Genomic DNA, 24,184 nt, shown 5'->3' on the forward strand with positions numbered 1-24,184 from the left:
GGTACCATGGATGTTATTCAGGGTGACCAAGAAGGAGTCTATGGAGTAATCCAGGGTCCCCATAAAATATTCTCCTAGCTTAGAGTATTTTAAACTTCTGGTTGGCAAAAGCAACTGCTTTTATGGTTCTCAGTTCGCAGCAGAAATTTATAGTCTGAGACTAATGGACTTTGGTTCATTTCCAAAAGATCATGGTATTACATGGTATTCATATTTAATTGATAACAGTACAAACTTTAATGCATCATTCTGTTATAGATTATATCATATTTAGCTGTCAGTTTTTATAATACAATTATACCCTGACAATGTGTTATTTCTGTGCAAATGATGCAAGAAAATGTTACTGCAGGAATAAGGGGCCTTAGAGACCATCGACTCATTTGCAGATTAAACCAAACAAACACGCTAAACACTTACACACGTAGATAGGTGTTCATTCATGCACAGACATGGAAAAAATTCAGACTAAATAACCGTGCTCTCTTGATCCCATTATAGAGTTTGTTTCTTTGTATGTTCGTTCACTGTTCAGTGTCTATTGTTTGTCCACTGGCCTCCCCACCTCAGTCTCCCCCTGCTACAGTTCACCCTGTTTCAGACCTATCTTTCTAATACTCGCTCATACTACCACCATACTTTAAAATTGTGACTGGCCTTTTTGCCTGCAAAAGGAAATGCCAAGTCCCTTCCAGCTTGGCCAGTGCCTTCCATGATCTTCACATTCCTGTCTCTCCTCTTAACACATAATTAATATCTTACGTTCAATTGTACACTGGCACCTGCAATTCTTCCAGCATGCCTCCTGCTTCAAGCTGTGTACATGCTAGGAATGCTGTCCCCTCTGTCTAGAATTCTCTTCCTGTCTTTCTGCAAAATTCTGAGCCATCTTCCTACATCCAGCACTGGGGTTCCCTCTATGAACCCTTTTCTGCCCACTCCTCAATTACTTACTTCCTGCCCTCCGCTATACCTGAACTTTGCAGTACTTTTCCATGAAGGTATTTGAATGTTTGAAATCCAGATATTTATATGCCTGTTTTTGCCATGGGATAGCATGTATCTCGAGGGTGAGACTCTTACTATTTATCCTTCAAACTTTTCATCAGTTATTATGAGAGCAATGAGCCTAAGACAGTGCCCAGCAAATAATGGGAACTAAAGTTTCCTTGAATTAAGTAAAAATGATTATTTTAGCTGACTGAGATATCCATAAGATAGTAAGTAAGTGAATGATCGGCATCCTAAAATGTCCGCCATTGATCTAGGATCACCAGTTTCTCTCTGGAACTCATCCATGAGGATGTGCTGTGGAGTCTTTGTCAGTAGAGATCTAGAAATGCACTTACCTGAGGCCTGAGGAAATTCCAAGTATGTTTGACTAGAAATGTCAGGCACAGTGGCCAAATGTTCACATGTAACATTGAGTTTTGATAATTAGAACATGTCAAAAAATTTTGTTGGATCATTTTTTGTGATCGTTCCCAGGTCAGCTACTTCTGACCTAAATTGCATGGGATTCACACTTGCTCTGAGTGAGTTTGAAGTTTAGTTCTTTGTTACTTCCTGTGTAACTCTGGGCAAGTCGCTTCACTTCTGAGTCCCAGTTTGTCCATCTTGCCTTTTTGGGGACAGTGCTTCACAGGAGTAGTATGAGGGTTGAGTGAAAGTGACATGATAATGAATGTTAAGTGCTTAGGATAGTGTGCAGTGCAGAAGAAAACCTCAGATGCTAGCTAGCCGCACTACTGCAATCCTGGTGAATTATGTTTAGGTGAACACAGAATGCCCACCAAGCTTGTTTAAGTGCAGGTGCTTTGCAGCCAAACATTCCCTAGTTTACTTATTATGTGACTTGGGCATATTATTTAACTTCTCTGCTTCTTTCCCTCTTCTTAAAATGGGCATTATAATTTGACTCACAAGTTTGGAATGAAGATTCAATGAGAAATGCACATGAAACACGCAATATAGATCCCTCCATATGATGGGAGCTTAAAAACAATTAAATTGTTCAGTCACCCCCACAGAGAGAGATTACCCAGTACATTCTAGAGAAAATAAGGTTTAAAATGAATGCCAGTTCTTTCATAGCATTTGTTTTCTTTTATATATTTTTTGTAGAGTTTTATTTTAAAATTAGTTCATTATAGCTTAGCAGGAATGGTGTTATTTGCTGGTCTTGTCATCATTGTTGGTAAGATCCTAAGTGCTGCCTAGGCCTGCCTATACTTTCAGGCTACAGAATTAAAGGAAGGAGAAGAGCTCTGGCTACTTTTTAACCATTTGACATGAAGAACTTTTACCTCATCACCTTGGATGTATAAGGTTTCAAAGTGGAAATATCAGTTAAGAATAAAAGTGCAGGCCGGGCACGGTGGCTCATACCTGTAATCCCAGCAGGTGGATCACGAGGTCAAGAGATTGAGACCATCCTGCCAACATGGTGAAACCCCGTCTCTACTAAAAATACAAAAATTAACTGGGCATGGTGGTGTGTGCCTGTAGTCCCAGCTACTCAGGGGACTGAGACAGGAGAATTGCTTTAACCTGGTAGGCGGAGGTTGCAGTGAGCCGAGATCATGCCACTACACTCCAGCCTGGCACCTGGTGACAGAGAGAGACTCTGTCTCAAAAAAAAAAAAAAAAAGGCATAAAAGTGCAGTTATTGAGATACTTTCAGACAACCAGTACAGAGTAGCATGGGAGATCCCCTCAGCACTGCATGGCCCAGTATCTCCTTAGATGAGACCACAGGCAAAAGGGAGTGTGAAGAAGAGAGCTGTTCTAGCTTGGGGCATCATGGCATTCTTTACAAACAGGAGTGACTGGGCACTGCTGGTTGCTAGAGGGTACCTGGTAAAACACAAGTGCTGTGCAGCCCTGCTCTCATGGACAACTGCTCTGAGCACCTCAGGAACCATTTGTATGTCTGAAAATTCTCTCTTTATATCCAAATCCTTTCTATTGCCCACTCCAATAAGGTATATTTTTTGGAAATATTTCAGAAATTTTTTTTTCCGCCCTCAGTTTGCCACTTATCTGTCTTATTTGAAAATATGTTTTAGGTCCCCCTTTGTTACTTTATATGGTGGTGGCACTATGTAAAATATGTAAGTCAAGCAGGCAGCTCTATGAAAAATCTGTGGACATAGAACAGAAACTCCAGTTTGCCCTCCTGTGCTATAGCATTGAGGGTAAGTGAAAGGCTGCCAGGTATATCAGATGTTTATTGTTTGAATTCAGGTGACTTCGGCGGCTGAGTGTCAGTTGACCAGAACCTTGCTGTGAGGAGACAAGCACGAATCAACTCCCTGGAGTCCTCACAGTGAGGTTCCTCCTGCTCACCTCACCCTACCCTGCCCGGTTTTCATGTCCTTTGGCTCCAATGTGACAAAGGATTCTGTCAGCCTGATGTTGTATCTGATTTGCCACTAATGCTTTTTTCCCCCATAGAAGAAGTCAGACATTTCCAAAACAGTGAGACTCTTCTGTCAGAAGATGAATGGAAGGTGTTAGTGCTGACGGGAAATACAGGAACTCAAGCCAATGTCACGCTCTGGGTGTATGGAGATGAAGGAGTCACTGGGCCAATAAGTCTTCGAAAGGACAGCTCAGAGCAGCTCTTCCTTCCAGGACAGGAGGATGAATTTCAGGTAAACAACATTGACAGTAATATTTTCCTGTGAACATTTCAAAGGCAGTTCTGTAATGTAAAAGTGTGTGTGTGTGTGTGTGTGTGTGTGTGTGTGTGTGTGTCTGTGTGGTCTGTCTGTCTCTCCTATATAAAATAATCTCTGGTCTCTTAGAATGCCTGTAAGTTAATAATGCCTATTGTAGCAATCAAAGGAAATATTTGTGCTCACATACCTTATTCCAGCAAGGAAAGTTGTAGAAAAAACTGCTGTCTTTAAAGAGAGTTTATTTTAGGTCATGGGTTTGAAACTGGCCCTATAAACTGTCAACTTCCACTCAATTTATAACCAGCTTAGAAGCCAGATAGAATTTCTTCTCATAATGAAAACACTTCTTTTATATACTTGCATATACTTTTAGATGTTGCTCAGCTGAGCTGTACAGGTGTGAAATTATTTTTTTTATAAAGTTATTTTTTATCTTTTTAATTAAAAAAGTTTTGAGAATGAAATCATTTTCTTGGCATCTTCACAGGCCATGTTTTTAAGCTCTGCCCATGCCCATTCTAATTTCTCTCTCCTTTACTTCTTAAGAGTCAGAGAACATGGGGCTGCTTAGGTTTGCATGTGGCTTATTGCCTCTCCTAGTTCCTCAGAGCTTTGCCCAAGTTTCAGTGAGGACAATTACATTCCACTTCACTAATCCACCCTTCCACCCCCACTGCCTGTGAAAGCTGTGTGGCTCTTTGGTGTACTGTTAAACAGCAGTCACTTTCTCTGGAGGGTATTCCTTTGCATCCTAAGGCTGTCTAGAGAATAGGGAATGATTGAGGACAACTCACGTCGCCAGAAAGCCAAGGCTATTTGGGGCTACAGTACCTGGCAATCACTAATACCCAAATGGTTTCTAGATTTTGAGACTTGAGCCTGTAATTCTATTTTTGTAATAATTAAAATTAATTTTATTGAAGAAAAGCAGTTGTCTGCAGTTGTGAGGAGCACTTTGACTCCAACCACAGACAGTCACAGACCTTATACAAATATATATTTCAAAAGATTATTTGAAGGTGATTGTTTAGAATTCAGAATGTGTGTGTATGGTTAAATCCCTAAGTTACCCCACAAAAGTCGAATTTTCCCATAATATACCTTGTGGTATATGTATTTACATGCTGATAAATCCTATCAATTTTTTTCTGAAAAATTTACTTAGGGTCAAATCTTGGAATGGATAGTATATATTTTCAGTCCCGATTGCACATTGGAATTACCTGGGGAGCTTTAAAAACTACTGATGCTTGATTCCACCTCCAGAAATTCTGGTTTAATTTGTCTGAGGTACAGTCTTAGTATTGGGGTTTTTAGATGCTCTCCAAGTGATTCTAAAGTGTGACCAAGGTTGAGAATCCTGGATACAGGACTAGACTGCAAATCAGGTGAGGGGATTGGAGTCCTTGCTTCCCAGATGTTAGCTATGTGACTTCGAATATGCCATTTAATTTCTCCAGGCCAGCATTATCTTTATGTATAGAATATAGACAATAATATCTTTGCTTTCTAAATTTCAAGATAGTCTGATGACAAGAAGAGAAAATGTGTATAAATTAGAAAGGAACCCTATAGACATATAGGAAAAGTCGTAAACTGGTTAAGAACAGAAGCCTTGGAGTCATAGAGATCAGGTTCCAATCACCCTCTCACTGGTTCTGTGATTTTAAATAGACTGATTAACCTTACTAATCCTCAGTTTCCCACTTAGTAGAAGGTGGGTAATAATACTCACTTAAAAGCCTTGCTGTGAAGTTGAAAGAATGCCTGGGAAGGTGTGTGCCATGCACTGCACCTGGTACATGGGAAGTGCTCTACAGATGACAGATAACAGGGACAAAGGACTCTCCCTCTGCTGGTAGACGGCTCAGGATATGTTTTCTACCAGCCTCTGTCATTTATTGTGAAGTGTGAATAGCTCTAAATTATTACCTCAGTGGTGGAGATTGGGGCGACATATGGAAGCCCCCAGGAGTGTAGAGTCTTGTGGACTCCAGACCAGCCGGATGGGTATTGCCTGGGAGCTTGTTAGACATGCACAATTTTGGTTCCCATCCCAGACCTACTGGATCAGAATCTGCATTTTAAGAAGATCCCCAGGTAATTTGTGTGTGCACTAAAGTTTGAGAAGCACTGGTCTAGGGGTTAATGGGAACTGGGATTGGGGCCTTATGATAGTTTGAGAATACTAAATTAGGATAAATTGACTTGTTCCTATGCTCTCTGTCTCTCTCCTCTGTGGGCATTGATTCCCTTGTTCCTTTTCACTGGCATCATTTGCCACTTCTAAGTTTGTCTTTCATTCTCTTTTTCTTCTTTCCAGTCCTGAAGGGAGCATATAGCCATTTTTGAGGACAATGTAGGAATTTTTTATTCAACTTGGGTTCAAATTTTGCTTCTGGAACTTTCTGTTTATCCAGCTGTGTATCATTTGACAAATTACTGAACCTCTTTGAGTTTCTTTATATTTTAAAGTAGATGCTTAAAAGAGCCTTACCCTTCACAGGGTGACTGTGTAGATTGGAAGGGACTATGCATGTCAAGTCTTACCTCCTGGCTGGCACAGAACTGAGTGGCAGCTAGTTCCGCTTCTCTGCAGTAACAGGCAGTTAGGTGTCAAGTCACATATACTTGGTAACCAGACTGCTTAGATATCCCCTGATTGTTTTCACTTAGATTGTGAAGAAAGGAAGTTTACACTTAAGTGGTAATAGATTCTTGGGACAATGAAAGGATATTTAAAGTGTGGTTTACCTTTTAGAGACAAACTAGGCTCAAACTGGAGGATAACTTCCTGCTTTCTCTGGGAGGAAGAGCTAGCCTCTGAGTTCTGCCACTGAAACCAGCTCTGGGAATAAGGGAGTGGGGGGAAATTAGCTGTTGGGGATTAACAGCCTTATTTTTCTTCTTCACAGTTGACACCAGCATAATTTCTCTTGACCTGGTATTGAGACAGGCCCAGGGCTGTTCTAGCTGCTGCAGTCTGTGGGAAAAGCGGTGGTGTGCACTTAAAAAGGACAATTCTAAGCATGGGAACTGGGTATGAGAGAGGAGTTCTGATAGTTTCTGGGTCACCTGATTGTCCCAGCTCTTTCAGGGTCTAGACTATAGATAGGCAGTGGTGTAAGTCAGACATAGTATCCAAGTGCCTGCCTATTTATATCTCTAGTCTGCATAGGTAGATTGCTACCTGTAGTAGAAATAATGACAATGGCTGTTACTTAAAACATTAAGTAATAAAGTGGTATATTAAATTTTTAAAAAATCTTCAAGGTTCAGTGTCCTGGACATATTTGATTACACTGAAAATATCTGCCTATAAGTCTATCTCCCTTGCTAGACTGTATATTTCTCCAAGTTAGAGATTGTGCCATCATTTTCATCTTCACGTACCTGTGGCCTTGCACATTGCTTATTGTTTTAATATACATTTATTTAGTTGAACTTAACATTTTATGAAATAAGCATTATAACAATTCAACAGATAAAGAAATTGAGGACAAGAGATGTAAAAACCATATTTTACTCAGTTTACAACAGCCAGGCTTCCAGTTAAGCTCAAAGTGATTAGAAAGCCAGTTCTCCACAGTGCTAGCTGGATTGACACATATTCTTGGGTCATGTCAAAAACGAAATCACTACCCGTATTCTGTGGGCAGGTGTGCTTCTCTTCCTTGGACTTAGAACATCTGTATCTTACCCTAAGCATCAACGAAGAGAGGATTTTCAGAGTGCAAGGAAGTTCTAGACTCACACTTTCCTGAAGCTTGTAGAAGTCACCGTATTTAGCATTTCTGTGGTGAAAAATTTTTTTTAAATTTCTTAAAATATAAGCCCATCTTTCTGTCATTGGAACTCAGAAAGTGTTGGCTTCCAGTGAGAAATGTGTGGTAGTTGGAGAACTGAGCATATGTGTGTTCTTCATCCTGTTCTCTCATTGACTCCTTCTGCATATTTTTAGTCAAGTCTCATGATATTTCCATCTCATGCTCTGTGTCTATGAGGTTTACTGATAGCTTCTTGAGGGCACTTCATTTCTAGACTTTGAAAGATTTCCTGAGAGCTTTTTAACTATTAGGAACAAAAAATTCATTTAGTGTAAAGAAAGAATTTTTAAATTGTGCTTAATTTAAAACATTCTGATTTTCCTTTTTGTATTTCATTCAGGTTGAATTAAGAAGCATTGGAAACATATTTAAGATAAGGATAGGACAGGATGGAATCAGTGGGCAACCTGATTGGAACTTGCAGAAGGTAGTCATGTTTCTTATTTTGTTTTTCACAGTTGTTCTCTGATGGAAAGAAGCAAGCAGCCTATGGAAAGCAGTGAAAATTATATTTTCCTAATTACAGATGCCCCTTGACTTCCAGTGAGGTTATGTCTCTGTAAACCCATGGTAAATAAAAAATATCCTAAGTCAAAAATGAATTTAATGCCAGTGACACAACAGATGGTTCCCTACTTACTATGGTTTGACTTCAGATTTTTTTACTTCAAAATGGTGTGAAAGTGACATCTATTCAATAGAAACTGTAAGGTCATACAGAGCTCTCTGACTTATGATGGGTTACTTCCTAATAAACCCATCATAACCTCAAGAAATTGTAAGTTGAACCATGGTAAGTTGAGGACTATCTGTGTTGCAAATAATGTGAACAAAATATTTGTGGACATAACACTGTAAACAAATATGGTTCATTCCTGTGAAAGGTTTTTTTAAATAGCATATTTATGGTTATATTTGCAAAGGTAATATGTGTTCATAGAAGAAATCTGAAGAATACAGTGAAGTGTAAGAATAAAAATGAGTTGTTATTCATTGATCATTAGATGACCACTCTGGTGGTGCACATTTTTATTTTCAAACCTTTTTTCTATGAATCTCTTTCATGGTTCTTTGCAGGCTCATGTACTTTCTCTCTCTCAGTATGGATATAGATACACAATGTAAATATATCCATGTGCCACATAGTGATGTTTTGATTAACAATGGACTGTGTACACAGTAGTGGTCCCGTAAGATTGTTAATGCAGCTGAAAAATTCTTACTACCTAGTGATGTCATAGCTGTTGTAATGTCCTAGTGTAACGAATTACTCATGTATTTGTGGTGATGCAGGTGTAAACAAACCTACTGTGCTGCCAACTGTATAAAAATATAGCACATTCAATTATGTATAGTACATAATACTTGCTAATGTAAGCAACTATGTTACTGAGATGTGAGATATATATATATATAAAATACCATATACTTTAATCACTCTGAGTGTACTCATTCTACTTATTAACAAAAAATTAACTGTAAAAAAGCCTCGGGCAGGCTTTCAGGAAGTATTCCAGAAGAAGGCATTGTTATCATAGGAGACGACAGCGTCATAGGTGTTGTTCCCTTGAATATCTTCCAATGGGACAAGTGTGGAGGTGTGAGGCAGTAATATAGGTGATTCTGACACTGTGCAGGCCTAGGCGAATATGTATGTTTATGCCTTCATTTTTAACAAGAAAATTTAAAATTAAAAAAAAAGTAAAGTAAAAAAAGCTTATGGAATAAGGATATAAAGAAAGAAAATATTTTTGTATGACTGTAGAGTGTGTTTGTGTTTTAAGCTAAGTGTTATTGCAAAAGAGTCAAAAGATTTTTAAAAATTAAATGTTTATTATGGAAGAAGGAAAAACATTTTTTATGAATGTAGTGTAGCCTAAGTGTGCAGTGTTAACGAGGTCTGCAGTGCACAGTAACGTCCTAGGCCTTCACATTCGCTCACCACTCACTCACTCACTCACTCACCCAGAGCACCTTCCATCCTGAGTCTCCATTCATGGCAAATGCCCTATACAAGTGTACCGTTTTTAATCTTTTATGCTATATTTTTACTTTACCTTTTTTATATTTAATATGTTTAGATATGTAAATATTTACCATTGTGTTACAATTGTTTGTAGTACAGTAACATGCTGTACAGCTGTGTAGCCTGTGAGCAATAAGCTATACCATGTAGCCTATGTGTGTAGTAGGCTATTCCATTTAGGTTTGTATAAGTGCACTCTGTGACGTTTACACAATAAAGAAATTGCCTAACAGTGCATTTCTTGGAAAGTATCTCCATTATTAAACCACACGTGAATATATGTAAAAACATATATATAAATAAACGCCTTAAATATATACACATAAATACACACACACACACACATATGTTTATATGTACTTTGCCCTTTTAGTGAAAATGAATCATGCTATGTATGCACTTTGGGATCCTGGTTTTTTATTTTTATTTTTTATTTAATCATGGCAGTAATAATAATAATAATAATGAGTATTTTCTGAGTACTTAACATTTGCCACCTACCTTACAAATATCACTGTATTTCTGTCTAATAGCAGCTCTTGATTTAGGTAACATTAATATCTTATTTTATATAAAAGAAAATTGAGGCTCAATAAAATTAAGTAATTTGCCTGAGGTTTCTCAGTAAATGGAAGTGATTAACATATGCCACCTACTTTACAAATACCACTGTATTTCTACCTAATAGCAACTCTGATTTAAGCATCATTAATATCCTATTATACATATGAGAAAACTGAGGTTCGATAAAGTTAAGTAATTCGCCTGAGGTTCCTCAGTAAATGGTCTTACGGTATGGTGGACTCCAGAGACCGAGATCTTAAGCACTATCATTGGGCCTTAAGTTTATTTTCAAAAATAGATGATAATTAAACTGTTAAAGGACTTGAGATTTCAGTATGGAAGCACTAGATTATAGTGGAATCAGATGAAGTGGTTTCAATCATAGAACATCTTTGCTTTCTGGCTTTAAATACTGTATCTGTCACTGGTTCCTTTATAGTACATGATGTTATTCCAAAATGCTTGAGGCTTCAAATGTGGAATGCCACTGATAGAATCTAGCAAAACATTTCTTTCTTTTTAAGTGTTTCTTAATTTTATCTGTGATTTTTATTATTGTATTTTTGGTTATATAATGAAAGCAATTGAGAAAAATGTTAATTTTGCTGAAATGTTTATTGTAGTATTTCTTAGCACATGTCTATCTAGTGAAATGTTTTCTAATCATACAGGAACAGGTAAATATGTTCCAGTCACTAAGTCAAGAAATACCTACTTAGCACCTAATATATGCCCTGAATTATGCTAGTTGATACAGAGGATGTGAGGAAACCATTTGGTGACTTTAAAGTTTTCTATTTAGAAGCATTGAATGTGAAGCAGAGAAAAGCAGTGACCTTTTAAGAAGATGCAAAAACCATGGAACCTACAAAGTACAGTAAAATCACAAGCTCTGTGCCTGTGAATTACTGGGAAAGGCGAGTCAAAACGTTTTAGAAGAAACTTAACCATGAGTTAAGTGGGCCTGAAGTCAGTAGCGTGGCTTGTGCTTTCTCTGGGACCTGTGAGTGAGAAAAGTGGTTGAGAGATATAGCAACATCACTATGTAGTGATTCTTCAACTAGAGGAAGAAACATCTCTCGCAGAAGCCATCCAAGGAAGGAGCACTCAGTCCTGGAAACCAAGGGAGGCATCATTCATTCCTCTGCTCAGTGGTAAAGGCTTCTGTGAAGAGTAAAGTGGGTAGAACATTCATTAATTGATCAAATTGATCAACTCGAACTGTAATTACCAAAGCAATGTAAGAGAAGGGACTTTTCCTATAGCTTACTTTACTTTTTATTGTGAAGTGATTTCAAATTTACTTTAACAATTACAAGAATGGAACAAAGAACTCTAATTTCACCCAGATTCCCAGTTGTTAAGGTTACATCTCATCTTGTTTACCATTCTCTGTGAAAAAATATATATGTGTGTGTATGTATGTGTATGTTTTAAGCATTTGAGAAATATTTACTGACCTGATATCCTTTTATTCTTCGGTTATGTAAATACCTTATTCACCATAAAACTTTTACCCACTAATTTTAGGATTTATTGATTATTCTTGCCTTAATCAGTTATTACTGTGATAGTTACCAAATGGTGATTTTTATATTCTATTGTTATTTCTCTATCTATTAATTGACATTCTACTACAAGGTAGAACTTCTTCCTTCTCCCCATTTCAAAATTTCATTTATTTATTTATTTATGCCAGTGTGTACTTGCAGATTCTTATTTTATTTGATGGGTTAATCTTTTTTAAACATAATTTGCTTCGATGCTGAAATCATCCTTCATTTTGTTCTGTAAGCCCCTATGTCAGTGTCTGTTCTATGAGGACGTCTGTACTTTCTGATTTGAGAAGATGTTTCAGGCTTACCTAGCATTTTCTTTTCCTAAGCCCTGGAATTACCTATTTCTTGAGGAGTCCTGGTTTAATTTAGTGGAGAATGGTATTTAGACACCAGTATTTATGTGAGCCATTCAGAGAAGTTACTTTCCTCACTAATGCCCACTCACTTCAGCTTTGAGGCCACTTCCTCTGATGTGAAAAGCCCATGCTCCTACTTTCCCAATATGCTCCCCAAAGAATTTTTCCAATTTGGGAAACACTGAGTTTCCCACGTGAGTTTTGGAAACACTGAATTTTTCATTCCTGTCTTGAAGAGTCACAATGAAAATAAATACAGCAAAGGCTCTGGGATGCCCTGTGGTAAGGAAATCTGTTTAATAGCATTTCCAAAACTAAATTCACCATGGGGTCATATTTTTCAGGTAAAATCTATTAACATTCTATGAACGGAATACTGTGCATTACTGTAGGGGTTTGAGGCATTTGGGATTTGATTTAGGAAAAAGATATAACCATGGTGCAGAGGCAGTAGCACACATATTTTATTAGGTGATGTTGTGACAAGGTTGCATGTGGAGGAAGTCCCCTCCAGCAGGAATATGTCCAGAAGCCAGAGTGCAGGTCTATACTCAAAAGAGGAGGGCAAGGGAGCTCCCTAAAGAGCCTGCGTGAAGCCTCTGAATGCATAGTGGGGGACATGTGTCAGAGAGCCCTGAAGGGATGGTTATGAAATGTTGCATCCTAAATATGTAAAATAATTTGTTCCCCAATGAGAGGCAAAGTATCTATTTGCAAAGCCGAAATAGTTTCCTTGTGTTTGAATTATCTTTATGTAGACTGGAATTTGTCAGACAAAAGCTGTTTGACCTTGTTTAGGTAGAGTCACTTGATAAATACATAGACCTACAGATATGTTATTACCATCTCTTACAGTCCTATTCAAGCATATAGAAAAAAATCTGTATAGATGACTACCACCTTCTGTCAGATAATTAAACTCCAGTCATTATTTCTTCTCTCAGTATTTCACAAATACACTGGGAGTTTATTGCAGTACAAAATTTTATTCCTCCACATGCATTTGCTCAGTGGCACAATTCAGAAATCTTTATGTCTTTTGTATAGTCTTCTTAATCAGTATTTCCCTTTTCTTATATTATATGGACTATGCTAATCAAATTAACTTTATGTTTTAGGACAGGTTACGACCAAGGCAATTTTTAAATACATAGATTTCAGTGTGTCAGGGTGGGAGAGAGCGCAAGTTTCTCCTTGGACTTTGGTGCTAAAATAAACAATAACATAGATATATAAAAGTATACAATTGTACTCATTTCAGAAAGCAATTGTACTCGTATTCAAAGTATTTTATCAAGTATTACTGGAAGAGCTGGTAAGAGTTGTAAGAGTTCTGTTGGTTGTTTGAACATGCCAACATGTCCAAGATGCAGGTCTTGTCTTCAAAGAACACATTCCACAATTAACCTGCCTGCTAACCAGATTGTGCTTAGTTATCTATAAAGTTGTCATTGTAATTATGCCAGTGAAAATGGCACACGCTCTCTCTACATCTGTCTTCCAGAAGATTTATGAAGAGAACTAAATTGATTTCTCCCATTTTTCAAGTTCTGAGCAGAAAGATTGGGTAACCTGACCTAGATGTTGTGTTCTCATTACTGAATTCTAACATGTTAATTCAGGCATTGTAAGTACCACCATATGTCTGTTTCAGTCAGCTATTTTTAGGATATGTATTTAACCACTTTGTTGAAATTTTTAAAAGTAATCCAGGAATTTTAAGTTTCTAAGAAACGCATATGAGTTTTTATAGTAATGTTTTCTTGTGTGAAACAACTAATATTTGCTGTTGTAAATCAGCAGGGGGAGCTTAGCAAATGAACTTTAGTTTCTATTGAAGTCATTCCTAAAATTGTTCCTATTCATTTAGGAAATGAAAACAAGTGCTGAATATTTTATGTGATAAGGCACTGCTGTGTCCTTTTCCTTTTTTAAAAAACATTTTATTTGCTTATTTTCAACGAAAAGTAATATATGTTTCAGTGAAAAAATGGTTTTGGAAATTGACCCTTTTTCTCTTTCTCATCTATCCCAACATAAAGTTTGGCTTTGAAGCTTAATATCAGTGTACTTTTTCTCAGTCATATCAACTCTTTCATAGTACTCAGATTTGGCAGTTCTGTATCAGAGCTAAAGCAAAAGTCAAGGCTTTGAGTCATTTTCGTATTGATAGAATAATACTAGATGATGCTTCAGTCTGAAAGCCAAAAGAAAATACTATTTCCAAAAAAGAAAATGATTGGTTTTACAATGACCAAAGGCTGCCTTCTGTGGACTTGGAAAATCTGAAAGTCTGTCATTATAAGGACATATGCCATGAGGGTTCCCCCCGTAGATGATCAACCATTTATAGCCATAGCTATTTATCTTGTGATGAACAATGCAAGCACTTATGGAATGGTATTGTTTGGGAGAAGCTGTTGTTTCTAAACAAGTGTTTGTGGAAATTAATCCTAGTGTCCCAGGTAACAGTGGGTGAAAACCTAGTTTCTGACATAGCATTTTGATCAGGGAACACCTGTCCATTTCATGATACTCTGGCACTTTGGGGCTTTTGATTTAGTGGTGGGTCTTGTGATGTCATTCAGAGTCTTAAACATTTTTTTCCTCGATCATGCTTTAGAGGCCATTGTGAAGGTCTGACTTTCTATTTGAGTCATATTAATACACATTAACCAACTGTGCTGTCTAGCACCCAAAATACTATTATAGAATATTAATCCAAGTCACCATACTGATTTCAGGTAATGGGTAGCTTGGACCCAAACAAGATGGCTGTAACTGAACATAGATAGGAATTAACTTTGAATATTTAAAAAAAGAATGATAAGAACACATTTTAGCAAATGCTGTTAAATAAAACTAATAATTGTTTTTGAATCTTAGGTTTTCCATCTTTTTCTTATCTGAAATTGACTCTTTCAAATTGAGGTAACTTTAGAGTTGAAGTCAAAAGACTTGAAAGATATTTAATTTCTAGAAAGTTAAAAATCACTTTTTCCTCTAGGTTTTTCTTGTAAAATAGAGCTCAGCAGTACTTGGTATCTCACAAGTTTGTGAATATCAAGTGAAAAAAAAATAAAACTTAATCAGACCTTTTTGATTCCTCATCCAACGTGCTTTTCTTTCAGTCTTGTTTGTCTGAATGGACGGTGTCACTGTCCACCTAGGTATATAAGCCAGAACCCTACGAATTTTCCTAGCTTGTTTTATTTCCCTTCCCTTCAAAATCCAATCCCTCAGGAATCCCCTGCTGACTCTATTGCTGAAACATGCCTCAATTTTGTCTATTTTTCTCCATGTTATTACCATCATGTTATTCCAAGTTGCCATTTTTTCTCTTCTGTCTACTCTATAGGTCTCTTATAATAGCCTTCCAGCTCCCCCCACCACCCCAGTATCCAGATTTCAAAGAGCAGCCACAGTGATCTCTTATAAACATCAGTCAGATCATGTCCCCTCATTTAATCTGTCCCCTGCCCACTTCTTTCTCTGCCCCTTCTCATGTTGTGGAAGCCACATTGGTCTTCTCCTGCTATAGAGGTTCTTTGCTACACAATCTAAAGGGAGCCTGCATTTGCTCTTGATCACATCAGTTATTTTCTTTATAACACATCCCTTATCTGATATTTTATATTTGTTTATCGTCTGACCTCCACTGGAAAGTGAATGACTTAAGAACAGGAACTTTATATTATTCAGTGTTATCATCCCAACTCCTAGAGTATTGCCTGTCATGTAGTAGATGTTAGATAAATATTTGTGGAATGAATGAATAAATGATTTAACAAATATTTATAATATGTGAAATACGACTGGGTGCAGTGGTTCACACCTGTAATCCCAGCTCTTTGGGAGGCCAAGTCTGGAGGTTCTCTTGAGCCCAGGAGTTCAAGACCAGCCTGGGCAACATGGGAAGATCCCTGTCTCTACAGAAATTAAAATATTAGCAGCTGGATGTGCTGCACTAAGCTGAAATTGCACAATTGCACTCCAGCCTGGATGACAGAATGAGACCTTATCTCAAATATATAGCCTGTAGAGTCTTGGAGGTTTGGCCCATTTACACAGAGTTAGGGGCGAGATAAGGCCAGCGCCCCTTCTCCTGACCCATGGCCTGATGTTGTCTCCAATGTCTGGACTGCTTCTGCAGCACATGTTTGCTCTGCTTTAACTGGATAAATAGACTCAAGTAGGATAGGAATTCTCTTGAAACTTTTCGATTCTTCTAAGCCTTTGAGTTGAAGTGGGTCATGGGTTTTGGTGAATTCGTTATTATTTTAACCTACTGCTGCTTGATATGATATGGTGACCTACTTGATATGAGCCCCAGGCTGTCCTGAGATTAACTAAATTAGGTAAGAAATGGCTTTTTTTTTTAAGTTTTAAAGTATCTCATAAATATTTCTAGTTCCTTTTCATTTTCAGTTACCTCTTCACTTCAGGGTTCTAGAAAGAACCATATAAAGGAAAGATTGAGTTCTGAAATGCAGTAAGAAAAATAGTTTGTTTTTGAGGATTTTCTAGTTCAGTGAACAGCAGGAAGCACCAGCTTCTTTTCACAAAATCTCCAGGCAAATGTTTAATCTCAAAAGACTCCAGTAGTTTATAGAAACATTCTCAAAGTTGTGCCAGCTTATTTGAACCAACGATAAATTCATATATTTGATAGTCCCTCAGTCAGTTGTAAATACCATGGTTGGTCCCCTTGTACAGTCCTTGTAACAAATAGGGTGTTATCACAAGGCACAGGATGAGAAATAAGGGCACTTAGAGTCAAGCTTTGACTTTGTGTCTTATTTGCAAGAACACTTAAAGCATTCTCTGTGAATATATTTATACTTCCTTACATTTTCATATTTCTGGCTACGCAAAGAATATGCTAATGACCGACATGAGTGCCCCATCTGCCATCCTCAGTACCAGATCTTATAGAGTACTGTAAATACTTTGTGTCCAACAAATGTGTTGGCGACTATTTGCCTTTATTTTTTCAGAAATAAACTTTGTGTTTATGGAATCTGTAATGAGAGTAGAAGTATTCCTTTTTTTGTTCGTTTTATAGAACAAAGGTTTATGGTATTTCAGAGCAGGATTTATGAAAGGACTTTTTTCTCAACCTTTCTCATCCTAATGCGTTCTTTGCCTTATATCCGGTGTTTATCTTACATCCAGTGTCCAGCAGACAACTGGCCATATGGGTAGCTCTCAGAAAGTGTTTGTTGACTCTGGTTCTATATCATTTCTCCTCCAAGAAGAGATAAGATTATTTTTATTTATTTTGTTTAGGATTAAATAAAATGGATGAAGAGTGTTTTATAAAAATGGTAGAATGCAAATACAGATGGTGGCAATTGTTGTTGGTTATTACATTTAGTCAGGATGTGGAGCGAGGCTCAGGGCAGAGGGCAGCTGGCTCACTCTGCCCTCAAAACCCTGAGTCTTCTGGCCACAGTGATGACCCTCCCTCTGACCCAGCTGGACCTGATCCTCGCTCCATTGCTATCTAGGTTGACATTAAAGACAGTCACTAAGAACAGTTAGAGAAAGGTCTCAGGGGAGGACATGAAAGAAGAGATAAAGCCTTCGAGAGGAGTTGGGACAGTGCCAGTCCCTACAGTTTAAAGAGGAATGGTCTTCTTTTTCTTAAAAGTTCCCCTCTCAGGTACAAAGAACCCGAATACGAGTCATTTTAGGGAAAGCAGGCAAGGATTGCACAGGAGCCCAGGAGATTAGAAGTGCTGGAGAGCTTCCTTGGGAGGATGGGATGCATGGGAGACCTGACTCAGAGAACAGCTTTGGAATTCCAAAGCTTTCGGGTTTCTCTTTTCAAAGTTAGAGGTTTTGCCTTTTGTTTATGAACTCCTTGACTGATGGACTAGATAATTTATGGAGAGGCCCAGGAGAGAGGAAGCAGGAGAAGATACTTCAGATTGGCTAAGGGGAGGAGAGGCAATGGAGGCCATTAGTTCTCTTCCCAGCAGGTCATGTTCAGGACTCCTAAGTACTGTAGGGGTCAGGGAATTGGAATAGAATTTTGCATTCTGGTAATAGACAACTGAATGTTTGGCTAAATTTTTTCTTGTGCAGTCTCTAGGAGGATGTTGAAGAGTGAGGAAGGACAACCAATCCCAAATAATTGTTAAGAATTCTGATCTCGGAACGATCCAAGATGGCTGGTCGCTAACATCCGGGATTGCAGCTCTCAGGGAAGGCGTGGAGAACTAGAGGATGCCACACTTTCAGACAAATTCTGGTCGCTCACGGAGCAGAAGATCCCCCAGTGGAGGAAACACACAGGTGGCCAGTGCGACTCTCGTGGCCGGTGCAGCAGTTCCACCGGCACCTCGGCGTGGCAGCTCTCTGAGCAGAGTAAACAGGTTCGGAGGACCCAAACGGGCCCCCAGCACGACACCAGCGCCCGGCGCAGCGGCTGTGACAGCACCTCGGCGTGGCAGCGCTCGGCGCAGAGTAAACGGGACCGGTTCTCCTTCTGACCGAGGTTTGGAGCCCCGGGAAGGCAGAATCGCCTACTACAGACACAAGAAGGAAGCCAGACAGGAGAATCCTGGGCAGAAAAGCACCATCAGTTTTAACGCGGCTGCTCTGGCCCTGGTAACTAACGACCTGGACATCCACTCAAGAGACCTAATCTGAAAGTTGGTAAATTCAAAGACGACAGGAGGATAAATTTACAATGACAGGAAGAAACCAGCGTAAAAAAGCTGAGAATACTCAAAGTCAGAATGCCTCTCCCTCTAAAGATGATCACAGTTCCACATCAACAATGGAACAAGGCTTGATGGAGAACGAGCGCATCCTGATGACAGAATCACTCTTCAAGGAATGGATAATAACAAACTTCGGTGAGTTAAAAGACCATGTTGTAGCCCAACGTAAAGAAACTAGGAACTTTGAAAAAAGGTTTGATGAAATCCTATTGAGAATAGACAACTTAAGAGAGGAGTATGAGTGAATTAATGGAACTGAAGAATACAATACAGGAACTCCGAGAAGTATGCACAGGTTTAAACACTCGAATTGTTCAAGCAGAAGAAGGGATATCAGAGGTCAAAGTCCAACTTAATGAAATAAAACGTGAAGAAAAGATTAGAGAAAAAAGGATAAAAAGGAATGAGCAAAGTCTCCAAGAAATGTGGGACTATGTGAAAAGACCAAATTTACGTTTGATAGGTGTACCTGAATGCCACGGAGAGAATGAATCCAAGCTGGAAAATACCCTTCAGGATATTATTCAGGAAAATTTTCCTAAACTAGCAAAGCAGGTCAACATTCAACCCCAGGTATACAGAGAACACCACAAAGATATTCCTCAAGAAGCGCAACCCCAAGGCACATAATCGTTAGATTCACCAGGGTTGAAACGAAGGAGAAAATACTAAGGGCAGCCAGAGAGAAAGGTCAGGTCACCCACAAAGGCAAGCCTATCAGACTTACAGCAGATCTCTCAGCAGAAACTCTACAAGCCAGAAGAGAGTGGGGCCAATATTCAACATCCTCAAAGAACAGAACCTTCAGCCCATAATTTCATATCCAGCCAAACTAATCTTCACAACTGAAGGAAAAATAAAATCTTTTATGAACAAGCAAGTACTCAGAGATTTTATTACCACCAGGCCTGCTTTACAAGAGCTTCTGAAAGAAGCATTACACACAGAAAGAAACAACCAGTATTAGCCTTTCTAAAAATACACCAAAAAGTAAAGAGCACCAACATGAAGAATTTACACCAACGAATGGATAAAACAGCCAGTCAACCTAAATTAAATCGACTAATCCCCCAATCAAAAGACACAGCCAAAACCCAATGGCATGTTACATCCAGGCCTGTTTCACATGCAAGGATACACAAAGACTCAAAACAAAGGGATGGAGAAAGATTTACCAACCAAATGGAGAGCAAAAATAATAAATAAATAAAAAGCAGGAGTTGCAATTCTCGTATCGGATAAAATAGATTTTAAAGCAACAAAGATATAGTGGTAAAAGGATCAATGCAACAACAAGAGCTAACGATCCTAACACCCAGATACATAGAGACTTAGACACAATGAGACAGAAAATTAATAAGAATATCAAGGAGTCGAACTCAGATCCGGAACAAGTAAACTTAATAAATATTTATAGAGCTCTCCACTTCAAATACACAAAATATACATTCTTGTCAATACCACATCACACCTACCCATAAGCTTAAATGAAACATTGATTGGCCATCATTAATACCCAATTTTTTTCAAAAAAGCAATATTTCCATTTACTCTCCCTCTTTCTCTTTGTCTTTCTTCCCTCCTTTACTTTTTTTCTTCCCTTCTCTCAAAAAAACAAAGAATTCTGATCTCTAATCACTGAGATTAATTTTGATACAATTATTACTAATAACAGTAAACATGTGTTGAGCACTCATGGTATACATGATCACTTTTAATGTTTATGCCACAGCAAGGTAGATACTGTCATTATCCCAATGGAGAACACTGAAGTTTGGAGCACTAGGCAGTTCCCATATCACATAGCTAGCATGTGGATCTAGAAAGAAGTGGTTTTACTTCTAGACACAAAAACTACCTTCTTACTGTTAACTGGAAAATTAGATATTCTGAAATCAAGCTTTCTTACACTATTCCTAGGTATCATCATCCATTCTTGAGAAAATTCTGCTTTGGGAAATAACTTCCTATGTCTAATCATTTACAGTTTACAAACTGTTTTCCAAAAGAGATTTTGATCTTATTTTATTACATAAGGCACTTTTCAACTTGGTGAAATATGATGCCAGTTTTGCAAATGAGGGCCTGAAGATGGCAGATCCCCTTGTGGAATTTTATAAAACTGCTCAGTGAGCTGCCATGTTTGTGATGGTTTGTTTTTGAGCTGCATGGTGGGAGGAGGTGGTTCTGACAATTTTAACTTTGAAAACATTTAATCTTTGATTTAACTCACCATCACAAGACTGCTGTTGCTCACTGATCCACCAAAAAATGAGGTAAAAAAAACTTTCATACTTGTTTTCATTAATCTTTCTTAAATGTATGCATAGCTCACATTTATCAGTGGTTAATGGCTAAGCCATACACCTGGTAAGTAGCAGTGCCAAGACATAAACCAAGGTCTTGTAATTCAAACCCAGGTTTGTTTCACTTGCCACATGACTTTTACTGAGTCCTGCCATTAGCTATCTTAAAACTGGGCTTAAACATCGTGGTTGTCCTGGAATTTTGCCCTTCTTACTAATTTAACAATTGAAAAATTTATTTTGTGAAAATGAAAACAAACGCAACTGGAGATTACCTAGATTCTTTGTTTTTCTGTTTTGAGACATCATGACTTTGAAGGTAAAGGGAACTCATTTAGAGCCCTTACCATGAAGGCTTTTGCAGCGGTGTTAGTGGGATTGTACTTAAGTCAAATCCATGAGGCTCTCTCTTATCAGTGGGCTCTTCTAAGGGTGAAGGGATGGTGGGGCCTCAGAAACCAGAGGCATCTTGCCAATTTACATTCAGAGGTTAATGTAGAAGAAGAACCTGTTGAAGTTTTAGATAGTATGACCTTGTAATCACTTAACTGTTGTAGGTTCTCAGAAACTATGACTTGAAGCAAAAATTGGTATAATGAAACTAATTTACCATAGGCTAACCAATATAAACAAGAGTTAAATTTCTTTCTTTTTTTTTAACCTACAATGTCTGTCAGCTAATAACAACAGTTAAATTTCTAGAGCATATTTCTGGTCCCAAAAACATCACCAAACTTCTAAAGTCCAAAACACTTCAAATATTAACTATTGAAATAAATGTGAACTATACATAAATTTAATAAAGATTAATGAAAAGAAAGTGTTTAGCCCATGTTTGGTGAATCAGTGAGTGACAGCAGCTGCAGTTATGGTGAGTTAAATCAAGGAATAAATGTTTGCAAAGGGAAATTGTCAGGACCACCTCCTCCCACCATACAGTTCAAAAACTATCACAAACATGGCAACTGACTGAGCCCTTTCTTCCTCTAACTGTTTATTGTTGTACATTTGTATGATTATTATAGACATTACAAATTATTATTTGATAATCATTTGTATTCATTTCTTCATTCATTTTTCAACCTGCTTATGCCATTTTAGGGTTGTGGGTGGGCAGAGCCTGTCCTAGCAGCTCAGGGTGCAAGGGTGGACCTGACTATGCCATCATCCCATTGCAGGGCACACTCATACCCACACCCATACACATGCACTCACTCACACACCCCTCACACTCTCTCACACTGGGACCATGTAGACATGCCAGTTCCTCTAACATGCAGCGCTTTGCGATGTTGGAGGAAACTGGAGGACTTGGAGAAAACTAACGTAGACTTAGGGAAAACATGCAGACTCCACGGAGACGGTGGCCCCTGTCTGAATAAAAAATGGTATCATCCAAAGAGGACACTTCCAAGTTCAGTAGAATAGATTATATTAACCTTTTTAATATTAATCTCTGTGGTGTATATGTGTGTGTATTTATATGTTGCTAATGTTAGTAGGAAGTATTTATATAGCTCATAAAAGGTTTTACACATTTATTACATATAATCTCATTTACTATCCAGGGTAACTGTATGAGATAGTCATTATTTCTATTTTACAGATGAGAAAACTGATATTCAAAGTTAGTTACATGATTTCTCATGGTCAGTTGGAAATGCCAGAGCTAGACTTTGGTCATGGTTTTTCTAGCTGTCCAGTGTTCCTTTCAAGACCTCTTTTCTGGAGCAAGTAAGATACAGTCATCACTCATTAATGATCAGGTGTGCTGAGTTAGTCTGTAACCTGTGCTGACAAATACCTGTTTCATGTAGTTATTCATTTAATCATTCATTCAAAAAATGACCCAAAGAACTGCCTTGTGAAAGCTTGAGGCAGTATTGAGATAGGTAGGATATGGTCCCTTCCCTCAAGTCAGTCAAATATTAGTTGCTAAATCATAAGTGGGGAGGCTGCCATGGATCACAGAGTAGGGTTGCTGAACCAAATTGGGGGCTCCCAAAACACTTCTCAGAAGAGGTTATGTGTAAGCTCTGAAGGCTGGGCAGACTCATCATGGTAATGAGTCGGGATGAAAACTGTTCTAAGCAGAGCTATGAGTGTATGTGAAAACTGACATGAGAGGCAATGTGGCCAGGTGAAGAACCATGAACAGATCAGTCCAACTAGAACATAGCACATGAGGGAGAAGTTTCTAGCAAGATTATGACCCGACCATGAACTGCTTATTGTATTGAGGATTTGGGATTTTATACTATAGGAAGAACTGTTAAAAAAGTTGTATGCAGTGTGCAAAATGATGATATTGCTGTTTTAAAATAATCTCTTTAAACAGGCTAAAGGCGGGGTTGGAGGGGAGCAAGAATAGCAGCAAGCTGGAATAATAAGCCACTTAAGAAATGGTGGCACCTGCTGCTAAGGCCAGGAGGCAAAAGAAATTGAGGAGGGACAGGGACTTATTTAGAAAATTAGCTGGAATCTTAAAAGGATGAGGACATTTTTATGTATTGTGATAGGAGGCAAGGCAAACAATTGTGCAGTTACTTCTGGAAGTCTTCTGCTAGTCTGCTGGCATGTGAAGGGGAAGATAAAGGGAATGGGCCTTTGTATGGAACAGCTACCAAAGGGGAAGGCTGACGAGGGGTCTGTAGAGGATTCACTGGGCTTGGGGGAAAGGCAGCTGCCTGCACGCTGGAAGGTGCAGGCATTTGGATATGGCCACTAGGGGTTTATTTAGAGCCTACGGATGTTAGAAATACACTTAAAAGGCGTTCAATTTTTTTTCAAGTTCTGATGTATAGCTTTGGTGACTAATAAGAACACAAAATATCCTTTGGAGTTCTCTTAGATTGCTTTTTTAAAAATCACTACCGCAGGTGAAATTGAGAGCTTTGAATCTGCTAGAGTCCATTTCAGATCTTCAAGCCTCCTTTTTATTATCTATAAGACTGAAATAATTTTACCAGTCTGATTCTTATGGATGAAAGATAATTAAAATAAGGCACTTAGCATAATATGTGGCAAATAAAAATTGCCTAATAATCAACTGATGCTGCTGCTACTAGTAAGTTGGTGCGAAAGTAACTGTGGTTTTGTCATTAACAGTAATGGCAAAATGGCAATGACTTT

General features: G+C 38.3%; 1 protein-coding gene across 6 annotated transcripts in view; it reads left to right on the plus strand.

Annotated features, from left to right (window-relative positions):
• RP1 (RP1 axonemal microtubule associated) overlaps positions 1-24,184 on the plus strand; it is a 327,943-nt gene that overhangs the window by 163,373 nt on the left and 140,386 nt on the right. For 5 of the 6 annotated variants that reach the window (XM_035277479.3, XM_078353550.1, XM_078353552.1 and 2 more), the window contains 2 exons: positions 3,457-3,656; positions 7,851-7,937. In XM_035277479.3, the coding sequence (XP_035133370.3) occupies positions 3,457-3,656; positions 7,851-7,937 (287 nt within the window). The remainder of the gene's footprint in view (positions 1-3,456; positions 3,657-7,850; positions 7,938-24,184) is intronic. The other variant, XM_078353551.1, reaches the window with a different exon arrangement.

This window comes from Callithrix jacchus, chromosome 16 (assembly GCF_049354715.1).
Source record: "Callithrix jacchus isolate 240 chromosome 16, calJac240_pri, whole genome shotgun sequence".
Lineage (NCBI taxonomy): Eukaryota > Metazoa > Chordata > Mammalia > Primates > Cebidae > Callithrix > Callithrix jacchus.